The sequence below is a fragment of the Amblyraja radiata genome, chromosome 13 (genome assembly GCF_010909765.2).
Source record: "Amblyraja radiata isolate CabotCenter1 chromosome 13, sAmbRad1.1.pri, whole genome shotgun sequence".
In the NCBI taxonomy this organism is placed as follows: domain Eukaryota; kingdom Metazoa; phylum Chordata; class Chondrichthyes; order Rajiformes; family Rajidae; genus Amblyraja; species Amblyraja radiata.
The window spans coordinates 35,520,557-35,546,912 of NC_045968.1; the positions used below are offsets into that span (position 1 = coordinate 35,520,557).

The 26,356-nt window shown below is 46.3% G+C and overlaps 1 protein-coding gene across 3 annotated transcripts in view; it reads left to right on the plus strand.

Annotated features, from left to right (window-relative positions):
- The window catches only part of fgf12 (fibroblast growth factor 12), a 132,828-nt gene that overhangs the window by 86,596 nt on the left and 19,876 nt on the right, over positions 1 to 26,356 (plus strand). For all 3 annotated transcript variants that reach the window (XM_033031757.1, XM_033031756.1, XM_033031755.1), the window contains exon 4: positions 5,419 to 5,522. In XM_033031757.1, coding sequence (XP_032887648.1) covers positions 5,419 to 5,522 — 104 coding nt within the window. The remainder of the gene's footprint in view (positions 1 to 5,418; positions 5,523 to 26,356) is intronic.

The following is a 26,356-nucleotide window of genomic DNA, read 5'->3' on the forward strand; positions in this document are numbered from 1 at the left end:
AGAGCTGCTGCCTCACAGCGCCAGAGGCTCGGGCTCAAACCTGACCTTGGGCGCTGTCTGTACGTAGTTTTCACGTTCTGTGACCACGTGGGTTTCTTCCAGGTGCTCCGGTTTCCTCCCACATTCCAAAGATGTGCAGGTTTGACGGTTAATTGGCTTCTGTAAAATCGTTAATTTTCCCTAGTGTGTAGGGCAGTGCTAGTGTACGGGGTGATCGTTGGTCGGTTTCAACTCGATGGGCCGAAGTAAGGGGCTGTCCCACTGCGGCGACCTAATCTGCCAGTTTAGACGAGTTTGCCCTCGACTCAAGCTCGCAGCATGGTCGACACATGGTCCGAGGAGGTCCTATGAGGTCACTGGAACTCTCCTTCATGCTCGAGGGAAGTTCCCGCCTACTCGCGGCCTCAGTTAGGTCGCGAGAAAATTTGTCAGCATGTTGAGAAGTTTTCCGCGAGTAAAAATTGGTCGGCATGGTTCTTTTGAACTCGTAGTGCAGCGGAGTGGGGTCGCTATGTAGTTACAGGCAGTCGAGGGCAGCCGTAGGCAATCTACCTCGCTGACCGGGCATTTTAATTGGCTCATTGGAGTTTTCAGGACCAAGGAAAACCAACCAGTAGGTTAAATGCCCGCTAAACTTTATTATAAATATTTATCTCCACTCCTTCTCCGCCCCCTCTCCCCTCCTTCTCTCGCCCCCCCCCCCCCCCGCACTCTCTAAAGGACTTACCGTTATTGTGCAGCCGTCTTTCACCTTCCTCTTCATCGTGGGTGTGAATTTCAGTCAGCGTCCCCCCACTTTCCCTGCCCCCCCCCCCCCTTTGCGGTGTGTGCGTGTGTGCGTGCGTGCGTGCCCACCCGCCCGCCCGCCCGCCCGCCCGCACGTCCGCCCGTCCGTCCGTCCGTCCGATCGCGCGCGCACGCGCACCCAATCCAGCTCGCGGTTTCATCGCTGACGGTCGATCCAGCTCGAGGTCTTTCAGGCGAGTGCCCTCGAGCTTGTCGATCGAAGGCACTCTTCTGAACTCGCGGATTAGGTCGCCGCAGTGGGACAGCCCCTGAACTGTTTCCATGCTGTATCTCTAAAGTCTAAAATCAGTTGTCCATGTTCTCCACAGATGCTGCCTGACCTTCTGAGTTACTCCAGCACTTTATGTCCTTTTGTGTAAACCAGCATCTGCAGTTCCTTGTTCCTTCCAGTGACTATCTCGGACCTGGATGTGTGTTTGGGAACCTTAATGCAGGGGGAGCTGTGATTGCCAGCAGGTTGCTGGTGGTTTTTATATCTGTAAGGAGCAGAGATTTCCCTGAGTTCTGGACAACATTAGCAGCGGCACTTTCTTGGAATCCTTCCCCCAGGAGACTGCAATATGCTTTCACTTCCCTAGTGATGAAGAGTTTCAGCTGGAGTTCAGGCAGCAACACCCACGCATCTTTCACAAAACAGTGTTGCTGTCACTCTGCTGTGCTCCAGACACTGCGGCTGAGAACTGGAGCTGCTGAAAGATAGAAGCTTACAGTGCAGAAGGAGAGAAATCCCTGTGCCTCGGTTAGTTTAGTTTAGAGATACAGCACGGAAGCAGGTCCACCGGGTCCACGATCCCCATACACTAGCACTATCCTACACACTAGGGACAATTTACAATTCTTACCGAAGCCAATTAACCTACAAACCTGTGTCTTTGGAGTGTGGGAGGAAACCAGAGCACCCGGAGAAAACCCACAGTCACAGGGCGAACGTACAAACTCCGTACAGACAGCGCCCGTCGTCAGGATTGAACCCATGTCTCTGGTGCTGTGAGGCAGCCACTCTGCCGCTGTGCCGCCCATGAATATTTAAATTCAACAATTTTGTAACCTTCGGAGGATCAGAATAGTGAGCTGTTGTTTTCAGGAAAGCCAGCTGTGGGGTAACTAACTCAAGATGGAAGCTTTTGTTTAATTGCCTGTGAGTGTTCAAAAGTCACATGTTTAATTGTCATAGGCTCCGCGAGTGGAACAAAGAAATTCTTGCTGCAGCTTTACAGGCACAATGTGAGGCTGTTGCCAGGACTCAAGGGCCTGTGCTAGCGGAGAGGCTGTGCGGGCGAGGACTTCATTTCTTGGTACGCAGGAGGCTGAGGGATGATCTATGAGGGGTAAAATCATGAGGGGAATAGAAAGGATAGATGCACAGAATTATTTTCCCAGAGTAGGGGAATCAAGGTGTAAGCTAATAGGGGCACGATTTAATTTGAACCTGAGGGACAACCTTTTCACACAGAGGATGGTGGGGAAGGTCAGTACCTATAACCCACTTGATTACATTACAACAATCCACTACCTGGACCTTCAACAGGCTCAGTAAACAAAATTGTGATATGAATTGAGCCATGATGTAAATTAACTGTGATCTAATCGAATGATGGAACGTATTTATATTTACAGCCAGGTCTTCATTCCTTGGTATGCAGGAGACTGAGGGGTGATCTTATAGGTGTACATAAAATCACTAGGGGAATGGATAGGGTGAATGCACAGAGTCTTTCACTCAGGGAAGGGGAATCTGAACCAGGCGACATAGGTTGAAGGTGAGAGGGGAAAGATTTAGTAGGAACATGAGGGGCAACATTTCCACTCACAGGGTTGTGAATATATGGAACAAAATGTCAGAGGAGGTAGTTAAGACAAGTACTATAACAGCATTTAAAAGCCACTTGGACAGGTACATGGATAGGAAAGGCTGAGAGGGAAGACAAAGTGCTGGAGTAACTCATCAGGTCAAGCAGCATCTCTGGAAAACATGGACCTTTCCCTCTCTTTTATTTATTTATTTATATATATATTTTTTATTAGAAGTAAGTACAATAATGTAGCACATAAGTACCTAATACATATGAGATATTACAGTTCATGTACAACTTAACATGTTTCAAATTTAACAGAATAGAACAGATCTTTCCCTCTCAACCCCATTCTCTTGTCTTCTCCCCATGGCCACTGAGACCCTTACTAATGAAGAACCAGTCAATCTCTGTTTTAAAAATATCCAATGACGGCCTCTACAGCTGTCACAGATTCACCACCAGAGGGGTATGGGCCAAACGCAGGCAAACGGGACCAGCTTAGATGGGGCATCTTGGACGGCATAGATGAGCTGGGCTGAAGGGCCTATTTCCATGCTGTGTGACTGTCTATGATAATATTTGAGGGGTTGATTGGCCATCTCTTGCTCTTGAACATGGTCTTTGCCTGGCCCCCTTACCAATGAGCATTTGGCCGTTATAAGATCCAGTTAGTTATCAGTGCCACCAATTCCCATCTCATTAAACGGTCAAATTCATGCAGCATACTGCATAGTGAGTTAATTTGCAATTTAGCCCAGTGTTGATGCTTCTGATTGTGATGGGTGAGGAGAGAGTGGAGGCAATGATTCGCTTTGTGTAAAAGTGGATGGCTTCTAATTAGATTAACCCTACGAGTGGCCCTGGGTTCTCGTCATTAATCAGGGATGCCATTAAAGAGCTGGGAGGTGGTTCTGTAGCTCTGCTGTCTGTGAGTCTGGCCGGCAAGGATAAGATTATGCCGCAACACCACAGATTTACTGCTGCGTATCTTCCTGAACATGCAGTGCAAGCTTGCTTTGAGTGTGCGGGGAACGGAACAACTTTTTGCATGCGATAGCCCAAAAAGGTTAGAGGGTAAAGATTTAATATATACCTGAGGGGAAACGTTTACGCATCCCACAAGGGTGGCACAGTGGCGCAGCAGGTAGAGTTGCTGCCTTACAGCACCAGAGACCTGGGTTCGATCCTGGCTACAGGTGTGTCTGTACGGAGTTTGTATGTTCTCCTTGTGACCGCGTGGGTTTTCTCCGGGTGCTCTGGTTTCTTCCCACACTCTTCTTCCCACAAAGACGTGCAGGATTTATAGGTTAAATGGCTTCTGTAAATTGTCCCTTGTGTGTAGGATAGTATTAGTGTATGGGGTGATTGCTGATCGGCGCAGAGTCGGTGGGCCGATGGGCCTGTTTCCGTGCTATATCTCTAAAGTCTAAAGGACAGAGAAGGACAGTTTAAATGTAGATTTGCTAGAGATACAACAGGCCCTTTGGCCCATTGAGTCCACACCAACCATCAGGTCACCTGTTCACACTTGTTCTATGTTATGCCACTTTCTCATCCACTCCCTACACGTTAGCGGCAATTTGCAGAGGTCAATTAACCTACAAAACCGCACGTCTTTGGTAATGTGGGAGGAAGCTGGAGCATTCGGAGAAAACCCAAGTGGTCACAGGGAGAACGTGCAAACTCTTTCATTCAGTAGGTGGTGGCTGTATGGAACGAGCTGCCAGAGGAGATAATTGAGGCAGTTACTATGACAACATTTAAAAGACATTTGAATAAGTACATGGTTAGAAAAGGTTTAGAGGGATATGAGCCAAATGCGGGTAAATGGAACTAGCTTAGATGGAGTATCTTGGTTGGCATGGTTGAGTTGGGCTATAATGCCTCTTTCTGTGCTGTATGCCTATAAATCTCAGAGGATATTCTTGATAATGGCTGTTCCTGCTTGGTTGCTGTGTCCCCAACTTTAGGTAGAGTTGGGATAAGCTTAATTGCCTGGAAGACTGTTCTTCCGGGCAATTAAGAAGAACACTCTTAATTGTTCTCCTTAAGATAGATTAGCCTGTACGTCTTTTGAGTGTGGGAGGAAACCGGAGAACCCGGAAAAAAACTCACCCAGGGAAAACTTGCAAGAAGAGGTATAACATTTCCGACTAGGTTCTAAGTATGAATTTCATTGTTCTGTTGCCGGTGCATATGACAATTAAACACACTTCACTCGACTCTTGACTACAGCAACATGTTTGCAATTAATTGTTTTCCCTTTTCCCAGAGTTGAAATGTCAAAGACTAGTGGGCATAGCTTTAAGATGAGAGGGACAAAGTTTAAATGAGATGTGCGGGCAAGTTTGTCACACAGAGGGTGGCGGGTGCCTGGAACATGTTGCCAGGGGTGGTGGTGGAGGCAGATAGGACAGTGGCCTTTAAGAGATTTACTTTAGAGATACAGTGCGGAAACAGGCCCTTCGGCTCACCGAGTCCCGCCAACCAGCGATCACCCCGTACACTATCCTACACATTAGGGACAATTTACAATTTTACTGAAGCCAATTAACCTATTAACCTGTATATCTTTTGAGTGTGGGAGGAAACCGGAGCACCCGGGAAAAAACTCACGCAGGGAAAACGTGCAAACTCAATGCAGACAGCAGTCATGGTCAGGATTGAACCCGGGTCTCTGGTGTTGTGAGGCAGCAACTCTACTGCTGTGCCACTGTGCTGCCCTGTTGATACCATGGGTGTCGGGGATGCCACTATCGGTCAGTATCAGGAGTAGGTAACCACCACACTGATGAATGGCTCTGTCCTTTTCCAGCTCTGTTCAACCTGATCCCTGTGGGACTGCGGGTGGTGGCGATACAAGGTGTGAAGTCTGGCCTCTACGTGGCCATGAACGGCGAAGGACTTCTCTACAACTCGGTGAGTGCATCCTCCTCTTTGCCCCTCCGATAGAGTTACAACATGGAAACAGGCCCTTCGGCCCACCGTCCGCACCGACCATCGATCACCCCAAGCACTAGCACTATCCTACACGCTCGGGACAATTCACAATTTACAGAAACCAATTAATCTGCGAACCTGTACGTCTTTGGAATGTGGGGGGAAACTGGAGCACCCGGAGAAAACCCACGCGGTCACAAGGAGAACAAACAAACTCCATCCGTACAGACAGCACCTGTTGTCAGGATCGAACCTGGGTCTCTGGCGCTGTAAAGCAGCCACTCCACCTCTGCGCCAACGTGCTGCCCACTCTTCTTGGTCACGAGCATCGAGACAGTGTTGGGCCTTTCTGGGTATAGTTGGGTGGATGGGATAGACTGACTTGCTCTGTGGAGGTGGCGTGGAAAGAGATGCCCATGAACTGTTTGGTGTTGCGTTGAATGTGTCGCGTTTTGCTTGGTAACCAGCGAAGCCACGTCCCTCTCCTCGCCCATCCGCCATCGTTCCCTGGGAGCGCAGGGTTGGCAGGGGAAAGGATTTCATCCCAATTGGACTGTCTGCAATGGTAATCACAACATGTCCAGTCTCATTTCATCTCCCCGTGATTAAAATCTACCAGCATGTTCGCGCTTGCCTGATTCTGTCAGCAGTTGTAAACTTGAAGCCTTCAGAAAAGAAAGTGCCTTATTAATTATTAATTCAGAAAGTATTTTCGACCTAGAAATTACTCTTGTTATTGGAGTTGCTCGTGCTTGCTGTGACATTCCACATGAGAAATTTATAGCCAAGGCCTTGACAAATGTCATACATTGTTGTCCGGGGGAGCGGAGAAGCAATTTCATTGCCACCTCTCCGATAATCAAGGACTCTATCTCTAATACACTGCGGGCCTGAGGGGGAGATTTCGCTCAAGTTCTTAAAAGTTATGAAGAGGTTTTTAGATTTTACATTTTAGTTTTAGAGATACAGCGTGGAAACAGGCCCTTCGGCCCACCAAGTCCCCGCCAGCCAGCGATCCCTGTACGCTAGTTCTATCCTCCACACTAGGAACAATTTACAATTTACAAAAGCCAATTAACCTACAAACCCGTACGTCTTTGGAATATGGAAGGAAACCGGAGCACCCGGAGGCTACCCACGTAGTCACAGGGAGAATGTACAAACTCCATAGAGACAGCACCCATAGTCAGGATCAAACCCGGGTCTCTGGCGCTGTAAGGCAGCAACTCCACTGCTGTGCCTCTGTGCCGTCCCAGTGTTGATTCAACACTGAACTTGCCAATTAGAACACAGATGAGCGTGAGCAATGCATAATTCACACAGAACACAAAGTGCTGGAGAAACTCAGCAGGTCAGGCAGCATCTGTCGAGGGAACATCTGAAGAAGGGTCCCAACCCAAAACGTCGCCTTGTCCATTCCCTCCGCGGATGCTGCTTGACCTGCTGAGTTCCTCCAGCACAGTTTTGCTTAAGGTTCCAGCATCCGCAGTCTATTGTGGCAACGTTCACACATTTTGATCAAAGGCAACACTCCTCATCACTCATCCATATACCCTGCCTTTGATTTTTGCATCTGCACTGTAAGTAATTGATGGCACCGTGTAAAGGAGTTTAGCTCTGTAGCAAACCGGTTTCATCTTTTTTTTTGCTTTGGCCTTTATCCCCAGGCACTCAATGAAGGTGGCTTCTATTTCTATTTTAAAATAACTTTACTAAAACATAACAAAACTTAAATGAAAGAAAGTTGAACCTCCTTGTCCAGGACTCATTCCAACGCTGCAGTGCCCACAGGTTTTGGAATATCTCCAGCAGGACACCAGAGACCATCTATACGTTCCCTGTGGACTCTTGAATGTGAATGTTGATTCTTGCTACAACCTGCGACCGTTTGATCAACCTGCGACTGTTTGCTGAGACAGGAATAGATAGGGTAGACCAGAGGTCGGCAACCTTGTTCTGCAAAGGAGCCAGGACCCAAGTTTGTGAGCGGATGGCGGGCCACATCTATCGCCATAGTTAATAAATAATTATTTATCTTTTTTTTTTAAATCGCAACAAAAATGTAACAAAAAAACAATTATCCCCACGACAAGCTACAACTAAAGTGCAACACTGTGGCCGGAGCGGAAATCCCGCTGATGCTTCGCTTTCCTCCAGCCGGAGGAAGCCATTCAGCCCGCTTCAGTTTCACACATGGTGGGGGGCGCTTTCACTCCGGATGGTCAGGGGGATGGAAGAGGGGGTGGGAGGGTAGGGACAGAGAGAGAGAGAGAGAGAGAGAGAGAGAGAGAGAGCGAGTCGACAGATGTTGTGATATGGAATTGGCTGTGTGTGTGAGAACTATTCTCGGATAAGTGTTGTGTGGGTTTTGTGTTACGCCTGCGGGCCGGATGATTTCAGGTTATGGGCCGGATCCGGCCCGTGGGCCGCAGCTTGCTGACCCCTGGGGTAAACAATCAGAACCTATTTCCCAGGATAGTAAAATCAAATACTAACGTGGATAGCAAAATTTAAAGGAGGTGTGCAGGACAACCTTTTTACACTGAGGGTGGCAAGTGCCTGGAAAAGCACTGGTTAAGGCTGATGCATGAGTAGCATTTAGTTTGGATACACAGCATGGGAACAGGTCCGACGGCCCACTGAGTCCACGCTGACCATCGATCACCCGTTCACACTAGTTCTATGTTTTTCCACTTTCACATCTACTCCCTGCACACCAGGGGCAATTTAGGGAGATTAGTTCCCCAAACCCACACGTCTTTGAAAGGTGGGAGGAAACCGGAGCACCTGGAGGAAACGCATGAGGTCACAGGAAGGACGTCCTTCAAACTCCACACAGAGAGCACCCATGGTCAGGATCGAACCCGGTCTCTGGCATGTGAGGCAGTGGTTCGGCCAACTGCGCCACTTTGCCACAACTTGAGAACTGCATGTATTTCTGGTCACCATATTACAGAGGGAGTGACCAGGGTGAGAATGGTCCTTGTTTGTGCTGGCAGCCTTGCCAAGGCAGTGTGAAGAGGGGATCAACTAACCTCCGAACGTTTTTCAATTATTCCAATGACAATGGCAAATACGCTAAATTAGTTTCAATTTTTAAGGCAGCAATGTCTTTTTTTTAAATTTATAATTACTGTCCATTTTTCTGGTGACAGTCCTGCAGTGACAAGGTTAATTTCCTTGCTGCCTTTTCTCCCCAGAAGATATTCTTTGCAGAGTCAGCACTGGCTGCTTCCTGGAATTTACAAACAGGGTTCCTCGTATCTAGTGCTGCCAGCTAAAGACTTCTCTGAACCTTAAATCTTGCTGACAGTCATCTGAGCGCAGATTTTATAAAATGCAAATTACAGATTTTTTCTGTTCGCTGAGGAAAAATTCAGGAACAATACTTTCTTAGCAACCTCGGAGGTTTAAGAAAGGGAATTGGTAAAGTTAATTTGAGAGGTGTTGAGAGGTTATGAGAAAAGATTAGCGAGCTGAATCCTAAAATATTTCATAAGTATGTGGTTCAGTTTTGCGCACCTTGCTGCGGGGAAGATACCTTTAAACTGGAAGATTTCTAAGGTTGTTGCCAGGACAATAGACAATAGGTGCAGGAGTAGGCCATTCGGCCCTGCGAGCCAGCACCACCATTCAATGTGATCATGGCTGATCATCCCAATCAGTACCCCGTTCCTGCCTTCTCGCCATATCCCCTGACTCCGCTATCTCGAGGGCCTGAGATACGGGGAGAGGTTGGGCAGGCTAGGACTTTATTCCTGGGAATGCAGGAGATGCGGGGTGATCATACAGAGGTGCATATAATCATGAGCGGAATCGACAGTGTGAATGCACAGTTTTTCTCCCAAGGGTGGGGGGGGGGGGGGGGGGGGGGGCAAGAACTAGAGAGCATCGAGAACTAGAGGCAAGAAGGGAAATAATTAACAGGAACCTGAAGAACATCTTTTTCGCTCAGAAGATGGTGGGTATATGGAACAAGCTGCTAGACGCGGTAGTTGAGGCAAGTACTATAACAGCATTTAAAAGCCACTTGGACAGGTACATGGATAGGAATGGTTGAGAGAGTTATAGGCCAAACGCGGGCATCTTGGTTGGCATGTACTACAGGCCGAAGGGCCTGTTTCTGTGCAGTATGACTCCATTCTCAGTGATAATGTAGGGGAGAGTTTGAACGTAATCAAGTTTCAAAATAAATTTGTTGTCCAAGGGGTGGACTAAGCTTTGAAAGGAGGACATTGAATTGGTGAACTAAGCTCTGAAATGAGGACAGTGTATTTGTCTTTGTAACATGAATAGATTACATTAAGACTAATTTAAAAGACAAAGAGAAGTTATGAATGGAACAGTAATAGGCAGAGAATAAGTGTTAAAAATGATTGACATACCAGTCCAAATGGAACGAATCTCAAGTTGCCAAAAGGCAGAAATGGGAATAGTATAGGTGTCATGATTAGCACGGACATTGTGGGCTGAAGGGCCTGTTCCTGTGTAAAACTGTTTGATTTTCTGTGCTCTGAACATAGGAAAATAGGATCAGGAGTAGGCCACATGGCCCCTGCCATTCAATATGATCTTTAGAGTTTAGAGCGTGGAAACAGGCCCTTCGGCCCACCGAGTCCACGCCAACCAACCATCACCAATACATTAGTTCTATCCTAGATATTAGGTACAATTTACAGAGACCAATTACCCTACTAACCTGCACGTCTTTGGAGTGTGGGAGAAAACTGGAGCACTCAGAGAAAACCCACATGTGGTCATGGGGAGACCGTACAAACTCCAAACCGACAGGACTTGAGGTGAGGATCGAACCCGTGTCTCCGGCGTTGTAAGGCAGCAGGTCTACAACTGTGCTACCCTAATCTGCCCCAGGCCTCTTCTTTACCTATTCTTCATAACGTTCTTTAATTGGATTTTAACTTACACTAAATCTTGTACAGTGTATCCTTTATCTGTGCACTGTGGACAGCTCAATTATAATCATGCATAGCCTTTTCTTTGTCTGGATAGCACGCAGCAAAAAACTTCTCACTGTACCTCGGTACACGTGACAATAATGAAGTAACCAATTCCTTGCAAAGATCTTGCAAAAATGTGTGGGTCGGAGTTTAGAGCCAGTGCCTCACAGCGCCAGACAGAAACTCCACACAGACAGCCCCCGAGGCCATGATCAAACCTGGATCTCAGGTACTGCGCGGCAGTAGCTCTACCAACTATGCCAGTTGTGGGATGAGTCGCCCAGTCCTGCTCCTGTTTCCTTGTGTTCTCAGACACTTCCCACACTGGGGAAATCAGGTGGAGTGAGTTATTGCCTTTTCACAGCCTTTCTGCCAGCTTGCTCTACAGTTGTGTGTGTGTGTGTGTGTCAGCAAGGATTTCCAACTTCACACAGTCCCCGACACTCACTAGTAGTTTCTGTCAGCTGTATCACCAGCGTATACACAGTTATACATAGAATCAGGATTTTTTAAAACTTATATCATCACAAGCTTTTTCCTGGCAAGGCTCTTTGGAGTCCCCTTCCGAAATCCCTTGCCACCCCCTCTCTCCCTCTTTAAGTGGAAACAGGCCCTTCAGCCCAACTCATCCATGCTAACCAAGATGTTCCATCTACAATAGTCCCAGAGAGGGGAGAGTTCTTCAGATGGTGGTGAATCTGTGGAATTTATTGCCACAGATGGCTGCAGAGGCCGTCAATGGATATTTTTAAGGCATAGATTGACAGATTCTTGATTAGTAAGGGTGTCGGGGGGTTATGGGGAGAAGGCAGAAGAATGAGATTGAGAGAGAAAGATAGATCTGCCATGATTGATTGCCAAATGATCTGCCATGATTAGACTTGATGGGCCGAAGGGCCTAATTCTACTCCAATAACATGAATTTAGGAACTTTAAAATTATATATAACAACATATAAAAATAAATCACTGTAGATACTGGTTCATACCAAAGATAGACACAAAATCCTGCAGTAACTCTGCAGGTCAGGCAGCAACTGTGGGGGAAAAGGATAGGTGACATATTCAGATGAACATAAAATTTGGTTCACCAAATGGTATTATAACATGGGGCTGATGTAGATGGGGCATCTTGGTCGGTAGGGACGAGTTGGGCTGAAGGGCCTGTTTCTATGCTGTATCACACTGACTCAAATCCCTCCAACCAACATTTTTTCCATCTGCCCCAGTATATGGAAAGTTGTTAAATTCAATGAAAATGGTTCTTGCTTGGGACTTTATTATTAGAACAACAGAACTATGTTATTGAAAAGCAAAAGAACTGCAGGTAGGGACAGCACAGTGACGCACCTGGTAGAGCCCCCCCCCCTTCTTTCTCCACCTCTCACCGTCTCTCCGCCGGTCCAGTCTCTCCCCTGTCTCCTACTCGCATCTACCCCGCTCTCCCGCTACCTGGCACCCCCGTTTGCTTTTTTTTCGTGAATGACCTTTGACAAATCCCATAATTCCTTTTGTTTTTCGGAATACCGAACTTGCTTATTATTGAACAGTATTCCCAGGAAGTCATAGACATAAGGTGCCACGGGTGCTGGTTTGCAAAAAAAATTGCTGGAGTAACTCAGTAGGTCAGGCAGCGTCTCTGGAGAATATGGATAGGCGACGTTTCGGGTCAGGACACTTCTTCAGACTCCACTTCACTCTACTCCACGTCCCACTACACCACTCCACACGACACCCTGACGGCAGTGAGTGAAATAACATCTCAGGGTAAAGAGTCATTCAGCAAATTATTTTTTTACTCGTTTGTTACCAGAAGTACAATTCTTCAACATGTTCATGTTGGAACACAATAAGCCTTTGTCCTTGCAGAAGAAACATTGACGTGCCTTCATGTTGAGAGAGCAAAAGCAAAGATATTTTTCAAAGCTCTGGGACCATATGTTGCTGACAAAAAAGATCTATTGAAATTATTTCTGCATAGTGTAAAGTGGATCCCATCAAAGAAAGAAATGATGTTGATTGCCGAAGGAGAGAGAGACAGAAATAATTATTGATGTTCATGTTACATGCTCAATATGCCCTGGTCTTTCAGTCTCTGAAGTACTTTTGAAGTCTAGTTACTATTTTTTTAGTTTAGTTTAATTTGGTTTTGGTTTGTTTAGTTTGGTTTCACAAGTTGATAAGTTGTTCGAGCAAAATTAGGCCATTCGGCCCAACCACTCTACTCTGCCATTTAATCATTGCCGGTCTATCTTTCTCTCTCAACCCCATTCTCCTGCCTTCTCCCTATAACCTCCTGACACCCTACCTAATCAAGTTTGGTTTGGTTTACTTTAGTTTAGAGATGTATAGAAACATAGACATAGAAACATAGAAAATAGGTGCAGGAGGAGACCATTCGGCCCTTCATTGTGATCATGGCTGATAGTCCCCAATCAATAACCCGTGCCTGCCTTCTCTCCATATCCCTTGACTCCACTAGCCCCTAGAGCTCTATTTAACTCTCTCTTAAATCCATCCAGTGACTTGGCCTCCACTGCCCTCTGTGGCAGGGCATTCCATAAATTCGCAACTGTCTGGGTGAAAAGAAATGTTCTCACCTCAGTCTTAAATGACCTCCCCTTTATTCTAAGACAGTGCCCCCTGGTTCTGGACTTGCCCAACATTGGGAACATTTTTCCTCCATCTAGCTTGTCCAGTCCTTTTATAATTTTATATGTTTCTATAAGATCCCCCCTCATCCTTCTAAACTCCAGTGAATACAAGCCTAGTCTTTTCAATCTAGGCTTGGATGCAGCGTGGAAACAGGCCCTTCGGCCCATGGAGTCCATGCCCACCAATGATCACCCGTACACTAGTTCTATCCTACACACAGATTATGAAGAGCATAATTAAAGTAAGAAATATTGCTGCCGGAGTAGAGTTTTAAAAGAGTGGAGCGATTGTAATGTGTGATTACAGGTCCACATTTGGGACCAGCACACAAAGAGTTACCTGGGTTGGGCACCATCTATGTGACTCAGTACGTCTGTGTTGAAAATTGGTCCTCTGTGATCGAGAATCATTTATTTCATGTTTTAATCTTACTGTCCCTCTCTCCAATTGTACTGGTGACATAAATTAATCTGCAAATTCTCCTTCAATACAGATGCAATCTGTAGCATAGCCTGCATCTGCCAGACCTTGTAGAGGCATGATCTATCATGGTACGCCAAGATTCCTGCGCAGCGGTTCTGGTGCAGTCTCTGCTGAACATTTTACAAGCCATGCTGTTTCTCTCCCTGTAGCCCAGTCCATCAATCCCCACCTTCGATTCCATCTACACTTCACACTGCCCCGGAAAAGCAGCCAACATAAGAAAGGTCCCAACCCAAAAGGTCACCAACCCTTTTCCATGGTCCATGCTGCCTGACCTGCTGAGTTACTCCAGCACATTGGGTCCTTTCGAACATAATCAAAGACTTGTCCAACCCTGCTCATTCCTTCTTCCCCATGCCCCCATCTGGCAGAAGGCATAGAAGATTGAAACAATGCACCATCAGGCTCATGAACGATCCTTCCATTAGCTAGGTCACTGTCCCATTCACCTCTATCCATTGCAGACATTGGACTTTGTCTGATCCTTGTTATGGAACTGATGTGCTACAATGCAGATGCCTTTCCCATGCCGACTAACATGTCCTATCTACACTACTCCCACCTACCTGCATTTGGCCCAAATCCCTCTAAAGCTTTCTTATCCATGTACCTGACCAAATGTCCAGATGCTGGCTTACAAAAAAGACAGAAAATGCTGAAATAACTCGGTGGGTTAGGCAGCATCTCTGGAGAACATGGATAGGTTACGTTTTGGGTCAGTAGAGTCTGAGGAAAGGTCCTGACCCGAAACATCACCAATCCGTGTTCTCCAGAGATGCTGCCTGACCCGCTGTGGCACTTTGTGGCCGGCTCTATAAAAGTTGCCACCTTTTAGATAAGATATTAAAACAGAGTCCAAGGGTTAGCTTAGCAACTCTGCTCTCTACACTGTGCCTGATTCAGATCCAGAGTTGACACCATCATTTAACCAATCTGGGAAACTGTCACCGTGCACCACTTACCTGTCAACTTCAATCTTCCCGTCAGACAGTGACGCAGCAGTAGAGTTGATGTCTTGCAGCACCAGAGACCAGGGTTCAATTCTGACTATGGGTGCTGTCGGTACGGAGTTTACAGAGAACTCTGACCTCTGACGTTGTGAGGCAGCAACTCTACTGCTGTGCCAATGTGCCACCCTTCTCCCGTTCAGAAATCTTGTCCGTGCACATGTTTAATCGGTATGCAATAAGAAGGAGCTGCAGATGCTGGTTTATACCAAAGATAGACACAAAATGCTGGAGTACCTCAGCAGGTCAGGCAGCATCTCTGGAGAAAATGGATAGTGAAGTTTTGGGTCGAGACCCTTCTTCAGACGGACTGTATATATTTATTCACATGACTAAGGCTGAAGTTCTGGAGATCTCTCCATGCAGTCCTCCTTTCTGGAGCTACCTAATTCTGAAGTTCTAAACAGTCCTGCTTCTCTGAGAGTTTCTTCCCTAAATCTTCCTGCTTTTCTCTTCTCCTTACAATCTGCTATTTTGATCAATTATTATCAGTAATATCTCTTGTGGTTGGAAGCCCATTTCATTTACATAGATAGTCCTTGCGAGGAGTGAGTGAGATGTTGCCGTGCTGATGAGGGTGGTACAGATGTGAAATGTGGCCACCTTTACATTGGCGAGGCCAAGCATTTCACATTGACCATTTCACAGAACACTTGCGCTTGGTCTGCCAAGGCCTGCTAGATCTCCCGGTTGTTAATCACTTTAAATCCCCTTCCCATTCCCACACTGACCTTTCTGTCCAGGGCCTCTTCCATTGCCAGAGTGCCCCCACATGCAAACTGGAGGAACAGCACCTCATGTTCCACTTGAGTAGCCTAAAAGTCGCTTTTTAAAAAAAAAGCTATAAATGTTGAATTTTCCATTTGCGGTAACTAACCTATAAACACAATCCCTTCCTCCTCCCCCTTTCTAATATAATAATAATAATAATACACTTTATTGTCATTGTAAATACAAACCACAACATTTCAAGTCAGAATGTGCAATATTTCTCACCTCCCCTCCACAATCAATCTGACGAAATGGGTCTTATCCAAAACGCTGCCTATCCATGTTCTCTGGCGATGCTGCCTGACTCGCTGAGTTACTCCAACACTATTGTTTCTTTTTCTGTAAACCAGCATCTGCAGCTCCTATTGTCTACAAATGTGAAAGTAGTTGTTGTTGTGTTGCCTTTAATACTGGCACGCTGTGGTGGTGCTTCCTGATATTGGAGGGCACACTGATTGATTGCTGTTGATTGCAACTCTCCATAAGGACATGGCCTGCAATTTTATGCTGCACAGACCATTACACACAATGGCAGCTGGTACTGAAAATGAGGAGCATCTCTTCTCCAATCTGCAAATCACAAGTGACAGATCCATTGTTTGAACGTACAGTATTGGAACATTCGGGATGGCACATAGTGCAAGGGAGCACAGTGGCGCAGTGGTCGAGTTGCTGCCTCACAGCGCCAAGTTCGATCCTGAGGACGGGTGCTGTCTGTATGGAGTTTGCACGTTATCCCTTTGACCCCGTGCGTCTTTTCCAGGTTTCCTCCCGCACTCCAAAGTCATGCGGGTTCGCAGGTTAATTTCTGTCGCTTTTGGAAATTGTAAATTGTCCTGAGTATGTAGGATAGAACGGGTGTACAGGTGATCGCTGGTCGGCACGGACGCGGTGGGCCGACGGTCCTGTTTCCACGCTGTATCTCTGAACTAAACAAAACTGAGAATAGTACGACACAGGAACAGACCCTTCATCCTGCAATGTCGATGTTAAACATGACGCCAAGTTAAACTAATCTCTTCTGTGTGCATGTGATCCGTATCCCTCCCAGCCCTGCATGCCTAGCTTAAAAGCCCCTTAAACACCACTATCATATCTGCCTCCACCACCACCCCTCACAGCGCTTTCCAGGCACCCATCCCCCTCTGTGTAAAAAAGACCTGCCCCACACATCTCCTTTATATTTTTCCACTCATCTTAAAGCTATGCCCGTTGATCTATGATATTTCCACCCAGATAGAAAAGTTCTGACTGTCTACCCTATCTATGTCTCTGATAATTTTATATAGTTCTGTCAGGACTCCCCTCAGCCTCCGACACTCTGGAGAAATCAATTCATCTGGTCAACCCCTCCTTATAGCTAGAAACAAGCAACTGCAGGTGCTGGTTTACAAAAAAAGACACAACGTGCTGGAGTAACTCAGCAGGTCTAGTAGCATCTCTGGATGACAATAACACACAGCAAGCTCCAACAAACCACTCATGAGATGAGAGATTGGATATATTTTTTTAATAACATGCATTCTCTGAGCTGCTCCCAAAGCCACAGAGTCTGAAGAAGGGTCCCGTCCCGAAACATTACCTAACCATGTCCTCCAGAGATGCTGCCTGACCCGCTGAGTTACTCCAGCACTTTGTGTCCTCCCCTAAATATCACTCATATTAACATCGGCAAATACTCCACCCATCGCCATTAACCTGAAAAGTGCACCAGCCTCTTAGGTGGCTTTGTGAACTTGGAGACTGCAGGTTATTAAAAGGATTACCCAATCACTTACCTCACGCATGGTTTGTTGGATCTTGCTTTGTGTTCTTGACGGCAGAATTCCTACGTTAGTAATACTCACCCCCCCCCCCCCCCCACCCCCCCTCCCCCCACCCCTTCGCACTCTGCAGTTGATCGTGGCTGCAGGGATAAATTCCATCTGAACTGTTCCATAATTACTGCCGTTTCAATGATGCAGGTTCTAGGGCAACTTTCTCACCTCTCCTGCATTATTCATTCTTGCCGTGGCCCATTAGCAGTTCCTTGCCAATGTGTCTTGTGTAAATCGGAGGAAGGTTGTCATAGTTTAGAGACAGGATGAGCTCGATGTGCCAAATTCACAGTGGCGACAACATTTACAGTGCATGCCTCGAATCTGTATTAGCAAGAATTACAGAATTGTTTTAAGTTCTATTAAATTTTAATACGCTCTTTCTCAACGCCATTAAAATTCTAGTCAGAAAGATATGTCATTCGGGCAAGTAGCCAAATATCTCTAACGTTTTTTTTAAAGTTAGAACCTAACTCCCTTTACAATGAAATTGTTGCATTAAAATTGTTTTTTCCCATGTCACTTCCGGTTCTTTTCCCAATAACTTTCCTTCTCAGTCCCCTGGTTCTTGATCCTGTGCCAACGAGGACAATTTTTCTACTGGTGAAGTGCAAAGCGTCTTTCAAATCCCCTCTCAACCTCTTTTCATGTCACAGACTCATGAAGTTATATAGCATGGAAACAGGCCCTTTGGCTCAACTCGTCCATGCTGACCTAAGCCGGTATCATTCGCCTGCGATTGGCCCATATCCCTCCAAATCATTCCCATCCATCCACCTGTCCAGATGTCTTTGTCCGACCCGAAATTACGCCTGTTCCTTTTCTCCAGAAATGTTGCCTGACCCGCTGAGTTACTCCAGCATTTTGTGTCTACCTTTGGCATTCTGGGCTAATGCCATATACCTGTACTTGGCCCATATCCCTCTCAATCCTTCCTGTCCATATATTTGTCTAGATGTCTTTTAAAAGGCATAATTGTATCTGCATCTATAGTAAATACAAAATCCATCCCTTGAGGGCACTCTGTTAAGGAAATATTTAATGTGTACTTAATAGATCTGGAACATTTGACATTTAATCTTATAAGCCTATTGACAGGTTCAGCCGTTTGTAAATTATAATATCAAATGTACAAACTGAACAAAGCCAATTTCTGATTGCTCAGCACTAAGGCTGGATAAAAGAATAAAACAATCTTAGTTTCAAAAGAATAATCTGATTTAACACAATAAAATCTCTATTTGCACTGCTTTAGTGGTTTACATTTGTAAAGTGCCTTATATTTTTAGTTTAGTTTTATTGTCACGTGTACCGAGGTAAAGTGAAAAGCTTTCCAGTCAGCAGAAAGACTATACCTGATTAAAATCAAGTCATCCACAGTGGACAGATACAGGATAAACGGAATAACATTCAGTGCAAGATAGAGTCCAGTATAGTCTGATCAAAGATAGTCAAAGGGCCTCCAATGAGGTAAGATGGGAGGCCAGGACCATTCTCTAGTTGGTGAAAGGATGGTTAGGTTGCATGTACTCCACCACGCCTCCAGAAGCCGGTCCAATTTTCACGCATCTACTAACACCCTGAAGCTGTTGCTGCTGCATTTTCATGGGTTTCAATGGTGGCTGTACTTCAAAAGCAAATGTTTCCACGATGCCTCTGCTCACAAAAAAACAGCATCTCCAATGCCAGTCTTTCTTGCTGGCGCAGCTTGTAGTAATGAATTGTATGATGCGGGCACCACTGGCATTTATTGACCATCGCTAATTCTCCTTGAACTGAGCTTCTTGCCCTTTGACGTGGGGTCAGCAAGTCAGCAGATTGAACTGCTTCTGAAACCTCAACAAGGCCAGATCTCCATCCGTGCACGGCATTACTTTTAGGTTTATTATTGTCAACCTTTTTGTTTTGCGTGTCATCCAAAGAGATCAGATAATACTGTGCACTGTAGAGTTACTGCCTTGCACCCAGACCAGGTGTTGGAGACCCGGGTTCGATCCTGACTACGGGTGATGCCTGTATGGATTTTGTACGTTCTCCCTGTGACCACGTGGGTTTTCTCCAGGTGCTCCGGTTACCTCCCACACACAAAGATGTACAGGTTTATGGGTTAATTGGCTCCTGTAAATTGTCAATTGGGCCTAGTGTGTAGGTTAGTGCTAGTGCAGGGGGTGATCACAGGTCGGCGTGGACTCGGTGGGCCAGAGTACCTGTCCCTATGCTGTACCACTAAAGTAAAGTCCAAATTCTATATATAATCAAATCAAACTCAAGTACAACAGGTAGAGCAAAGGGGAAGATACAGAGTGCAGAATATAGTTCTCAGCATTGTGGCACATTGGTTCCAGAGACAAAGACCAGTGTACACAATGGCGTAGAGGTGAATCAGACAGTACCCTAACTTACCCTACCCTAATCTGAGGAAAGACATTCTTGTCATAGAGGGAGTACATAGAAGGTTCACCAGACTGATTCCTGGGATGTCAGGTCTTTCATATGAAGAAAGACTGGATAGACTCGGCTTGTACTCGCTAGAATTTAGGGGGAATCTTATAGAAACTTACAAAATTCTTAAGGGATTGGACAGGCTAGATGCAGGAAGATTGTTCCCGATGTTGGGGAAGTCCAGAACAAGGGGTCACAGTTTAAGGATAAGGGGGAAATCTTTTAGGACCGAGATGAGAAAAACATTTTTCACACAGAGAGTGGTGAATCTCTGGAATTCTCTGCCACAGAAGGTAGTTGAGGCCAGTTCATTGGCTATATTTAAGAGGAAGTTAGATGTGGCCCTTGTGGCTAAAGGAATCAGGGGGTATGGAGAGAAGGCAGGTACAGGATACTGAGTTGGATGATCAGCCATGATCATATTGAATGGCGGTGCAGGCTCGAAGGGCCGAATGGCCTACTCCTGCACCTATTTTCTATGTTTCTATGTTATGGAAGGACCATTCAGAAGTCTAATCACAGAGGGGAAGAAGCAGTTCTTGAGTCTGGTGGTGCGCGCTTTCAAGCTTCTGTACTTTGTGCCAGACGGGAGCAGGGAGAAGAAGGAATGACCAGGGTGGTACAAGTCTTTGATTATGTTAGCTGCTTTCCCGAGGCAGCATGAGGTGTAGATGGAAGCTTGTTGTAATTCATTTACAGGATGTGGACATCACTGGCATTATTGTGAAGCAAATCAATTCTTACAACAAAGTCATAATTTCACGGTGAAATGAACTCGCTTAACTCCAGCTTCATTTAATTAAATGTATTAGATTCATTAGACTAATTCTAGGATGAGAAGGATGAGCATCACAAACAGCTGAATAAGTTGGAATGGTATTCCATGGAGTTTAGAAGAATGTGGGTTTACTGAGACGCTATCTGGATAAGGGCAAAATGGTCAACATGAACATGGTGGGCCAAATGGCCTGGTTCTATTCTGCACAACTGTATCACTCCATCTGTATTCTTATATTGAATAGCGTGGCGTGCTGGTAAAGTCAGGAGTTGCATTCCTGGTCCTCTGTTCCTGAGTTTTTATTAACTTAAATTCCCGAGCTGCCATAGAGAGCAAAAGAGAGAGAGAGTCATAGAGAATCATACTGTACGGAAATATGCCCTAGAGCCCATCTGTGCCAACCAAGATGCCACATCTAAGCTAGTCCCATTTGCCCGCATTTGGCCCATCCTTCGAAACCTTTTCTGTCCATGTACCTGTCCAATTGTCTTTTAAATGTTATTGTTGTACTTGCCTCAACTACCTCCTCTGGCATTTCATCCCATTACCTTCTGTGTGAAAAAGATTCATATTTAATCTTTCCCCTTTGACCATAAACCTATATCTGCTGGTTCTTGATTCCCCTGCCCTGGGTAAAAGAATCAGTGCATTCAACCTATCAATTGATTCATGATTGTATAAGATCACCACTAAGCTTCCTGTGTTCAAAGTAATCAAGCCCTCGCCTGCCCAACCTCTCCCTGTAGTTCAAGCCCTCGGGTCCAGCCAACATCCTCATTAATCTTCTCTGCACTCTTTCCAGCTTAGCAACATCCTTCCTATTGCAGGATGACCAGAACTGAACACAATACTCCAAATGAGGCCTTGGACAACTGTGACAGAATGTCCCCCAGTCAATACCCTGACTGATGAAGGCCAATGTACCAATTGATGAAGATCAATCTACCAATGTCCCCCCCCCCCCCCCCCCCCCCCCCACTCTACTATCAGTCTGAAGAAGGGTTCTGACCCGAAAACTCACCTCTTTCTTAGGTGGTGCTGCCTGACCCACTGAGTTGCTCCAGCATTTTGTGTACATCTTCAATGTACCAAGACCTTCCTTGACCACACTATCTACCTGTGACACCTTTCAGGGGACCTATGCACCTGCACTCCTACATCCTTCTGCTCTACAACATTCTACAGCACTCCCGGGGCCCTACCATTCACTATGTAGGTCCTGCCACTTCCAAAATGTTTGACTTCCAAAAATGCAATGCCTCGTGCTTATCTGCATTGATCTCCATTTGCCATTGCTCAGCCCACTTGCCCAACTGATCAAGATATTGCTGTCATTTTTGATAGCCTTCATTGTCTCGGATGCCACCTACGATAGTATCATTTGCAAACTTATTCCTGGCTCTATTTTACTGAGTTCTTGTGAAGTTAAATTCCCCAGCTGAGACTGGGAGATTCAAACTCTAGTCTTTTGATCATTAGTGCCGTGGATTTACAGCCTATTAACAGACTTGCAGAGGTGGCATAACACACTGTGCCTTGTTCTGTGGCCACCGATTAATGTGCATCTTAGCTACACCACTGCTCAGCTTATTTACATTCAATAGCAAGCATTTGTTTTGTTTTTTGTAACCAGCCTAAAACTGTGAATTTATTTTCCGTCTAATTATGAACCCTGTGGTTAGGGGACATATAAAACGGTGACTAACGAGACTTCAAACTGTGCACATTCAAGCCATAATTAGCATTTATGCAACTCAACGTTTTTAAAGAACATTTTAATAAAGTGACATTGTGCTTGGTTCACAGTGTGGTTCCTTTCATTCTGCCTTCATTTGATCGGTTTAGGTTTATTATTGTCACGTGTACCGAGGTACAGTGCAAAGCTTTGTTACAGAGTCATAGAGTCATACAGTGAGGAAACTGGCCCTTCGGCCCAACTATCCCATGCTGACCAACATGTCCCATCTGTCCCACCTTCCTGTATTTGACCCCTAATCCCATCCTATCCATGTACCTGTCTAGACAGCACCCAACGTCAGGAACAAACCTGGGTCTGTGGCACGGTGAGGCAGCAGCTCTACCAGCTGTGCCACTGTGCTGCCCTTTTGTCATGGGGACTCCCCCCCCCTGAATTGTGGAGACAGGAAACAGGCTACCACAGTGTAGGAAATATTGGTGAACAGACTCCTAACACACGTTCCAACATCTCACCGCCGCGTGACCCAGTTAATTGTCCCTAACCCAATGCTGAGAGTCGGAGAGGAAGATTCATTCGCTCCACAAATCACCGATTTGGAAATTGCCCTTGGGTGATGCAGATCCAGTTTGTGAGTTGCAAGTACTTTGGATTTTTTTTTTTGTTTAAATGACAAGGCTGGCAGAATTAGGTTAAACACTTGGTGGCCTCTCTAAATGCGAGCAGTTTCATTTAACCCTTTGTCGCTCATCTCTCTACAGACCTGGACATCCAAAGGAATTGTAATGGGCCCAGTGTGGTTCCAGGAGACAGTGCAGGTGTAATTCCAGGCTAAGGAAGTGGAGATGGGACTCACTTTTGGTCCCAGTCGGTGAACAACTGGCAACAGAGTGGCACAGCTCATAGAGTCATAAGGTCATACAGCCCCTCAGTCCAACTTGCCCATGCTCACCAAGATGCCCCATTTACACTAGTCCCACCAGCCTGCATTTGGCCTATATCATTCTAAATCTTTCCTATCCACCAGCCTGTCTAAATGTCTTCCTACTAAATCATTCCATCTCATCTTGAACCTATGTTACCAGTTCCTGGATTCCCCTGACTTGGGTTAAAGACTGTGCATGTCGACCATGTTAGCCCATTGCAATAGCACCGTTTACCTGCATTCAAACCATAGCCCTCTAAACATTTCTATCCATATATCCATCTTGGAAAGACACTAGGTGCTGGAGTAACTCAGCAGATCAGGCAGTATGCCTGGAGAACATGGATAGGTGATGCTTTGTGTGGAGGCATTCTTCAGACTCACCTTTCCATGTTCTCCGTAGTTGTTACCTGACCCTTTGAGGCACTCCAACACTTTGTGTTACCAGCTTGGTAAACCGGCATCTGCAATTCCTTGTTTCCACATATATGACTAAACGTCTTCTAAAAGTCTTAATTGCATCTGTTGCTAGGAGTCCGCTGTGTACTATGTTGTGGCTGGCTGTTTGACTGTTCTCCTAAATCAACGTGACTGATATATGAGAGATCAGGGCGGCACGGTGGCGCTGTGGTAGAGTTGCTGCCTTACTGCGTCAGAGACCCGGGTTCAATCCTGACTATGGGTGCTGTCTGTACGAAGTTTGCACGTTCCCCCCATGACTGCGTGAGTTTCCTCCGGGTGCTCCAGTTTCCTCCCGCACTCCAAAGACTAACAGGTTAATTGGCTTTGGTAAAAATTGTAAATTGTCCCTAGTGCGTAGGATGGTGTACAGTTGATCGCTGGTCAGCGCAAATTCTGTGAGCCGAAGGGCCTGTTTCCGCGCTGTGTCTCAAAACTAAACTAAAAAGACACCATCAGCGCCATATATCGTGTCACTTTTATGTCTCCTTAACTATCAAGAGGCCACATTTAGTGTCTTCATTAAAAACTGCCGATGCTTTATGTCTTATGTTATGGCTCATCAGGGAGCTGCACTATGAACCCTGCTGCGTTACATAGTCATCTTCCTGTCATGTAAAGTGTAGCATTCTCTTCTGCATTAATATCTGGAAGGCGTTTGACCTGCTGGATCTCAGCCAGACTTCTGTCCTGCCCATGGACACAATGTGTGGTGTTATTAGAGGACGTCCATTCATGGTAAAGTGAATGGAAAGAAGCTTGGTGAAGGTGTGCTAGTTGTGAGATGCATCTTTCAAGCTTCTGGACAGGATACGGGAAAAATGTTCCCTCTGCCATTGCACGTCAAGTGAGCACGAAAAAGAACCCTACCCTAATAAGTCACCAAGTTTAGTTTTGTTTATTGTCACGTGTACTGAGGTACAGTGAAAAGCTTTTTGGTTGCGTGCTGTCCAGTCAGCAGAAAGACTATACATGATTACCATCAAGTAGTTCACAGTGTACAGATAAAAGGATAAAGGGAATAACGTTTAGTGCAAGATAAAGTCCTGTAAAGTCCGATTAAAAATAGTCCACTGGTCTCCATTGAGGTAGATGGGAGATCAGGACCACTCTCTAGTTGGTGAGAGGATGGTTCAATTGCCTGATTACAGCTGGGAAGAAACTGGCCTTGAATCTGGAGTGTTCAAAAAGGAACTGCAGATGCTGGAAGATCGAAGGTACACAAAATTGCTGGAGAAACTCAGCGGGTGCAGCAGCATCTATGGAGCGAAGGAAATAGGCGACGTTTCGGGCCGAAACCCTTCTTCAAACTGATGGGGGGTGGGGGGGAGAAGGAAGGAAAAGGGGAGGAGGAGGGGCCCGAGGGCGGGCGGATGGGAGGGTGGGAGGAGACAGCTAGAGGGTTGAGGAAGGGGAGGAGACAGCAAGGACTAGCAAAATTGGGAAAATTCAATGTTAATGCCATCCGGACGCAAGGTCCCCAGATGGAATATGAGGTGCTGTTCCTCCAATTTCCGCTGTTGCTCACTCTGGCAATGGAGGAGACCCAGGACAGAGAGGTCGGATTGGGAATGGGAGGGGGAGTTGAAGTGCTGAGCCACCGGGAGGTCAGGTTGGTTATTGCGGACTGAGCGGAGGTGTTCGGCGAAATGATCGCCCAACCTCCGCTTAGTCTCGCCGATGTAAATCAGCTGACATCTAGAGCAGCGGATGCAGTAGATGAGGTTGGAGGAGATACAGGTGAACCTTTGTCGCACCTGGAACGACTGCTTGGGTCCTTGAATGGAGTCGAGGGGGGAGGTGAAGGGACAGGTGTTGCATTTCTTGCGGTTGCAACGGAAAGTGCCCGGGGAGGGGGTGGTGCGGGAGGGAAGGGAAGAATTGACGAGGGAGTTGCGGAGGGAGCGGTCTTTACGGAAGGCAGACATGGGGGGAGATGGGAAGATGTGGCGAGTGGTGGGGTCACGTTGGAGGTGGCGAAAATGGCGGAGGATTATGTGTTGTATTTGCCGGCTGGTGGGGTGAAAGGTGAGGACCAGAGGGACTCTGCCCTTGTTGCGAGTGCGGGGATGGGGAGAGAGAGCAGTGTTACGGGGTATGGATGAGACCCTGGTGTGAGCTTCATCTATGGTGGCGGAGGGGAATCCCCGTTCCCTGAAGAACGAGGACATTTCCGATGCCCTGTTATGGAATGTCTCATCCTGGGAGCAGATGCGGCGTAGGCGGAGGAATTGGGAGTAGGGGATGGAGTCTTTACAGGGGGCAGGGTGGGAAGACGTGTAGTCCAGATAGTGTAGTCCTCCCCTTTTCCTTCCTTCTCCCCCCCCACCCCCCATCAGTCTGAAGAAGGGTTTCGGCCCGAAACGTCGCCTATTTCCTTCGCTCCATAGATGCTGCTGCACCCGCTGATTTTCTCCAGCAATTTTGTGTACCTTGAATCTGGAGTTGTACTTTTTCACACGTCTGTACCTCTTGCCTGATGGGAGAGGGGAGAAGAGGGAGTGACAAGAGAGGGAAGAGTAGCATAGTCTTTAAGATAACAACACCGTAGAATGGGAGCAAGGATGTGAAATCTGCCTCAGCCAGATAGGATAACGCGTGGGCTAAGAGGATTACAGATGAAAGGATGAAAACAATGACTCAGAACTGCTGCAAAGTCATTATATTAGAAGCTTTTGTTCTGCTGGATCTACACAGTTCACAGCAAGGCTGCATTAACCTAACTTTGGTTGCCCTGAGAAGGTGGAGGGATCTCCATTAACCATTGGTGATTTAGTTTAAGAAGGAACTGCAGATGCTGGAAAATCGAAGGAAGACAAAAAT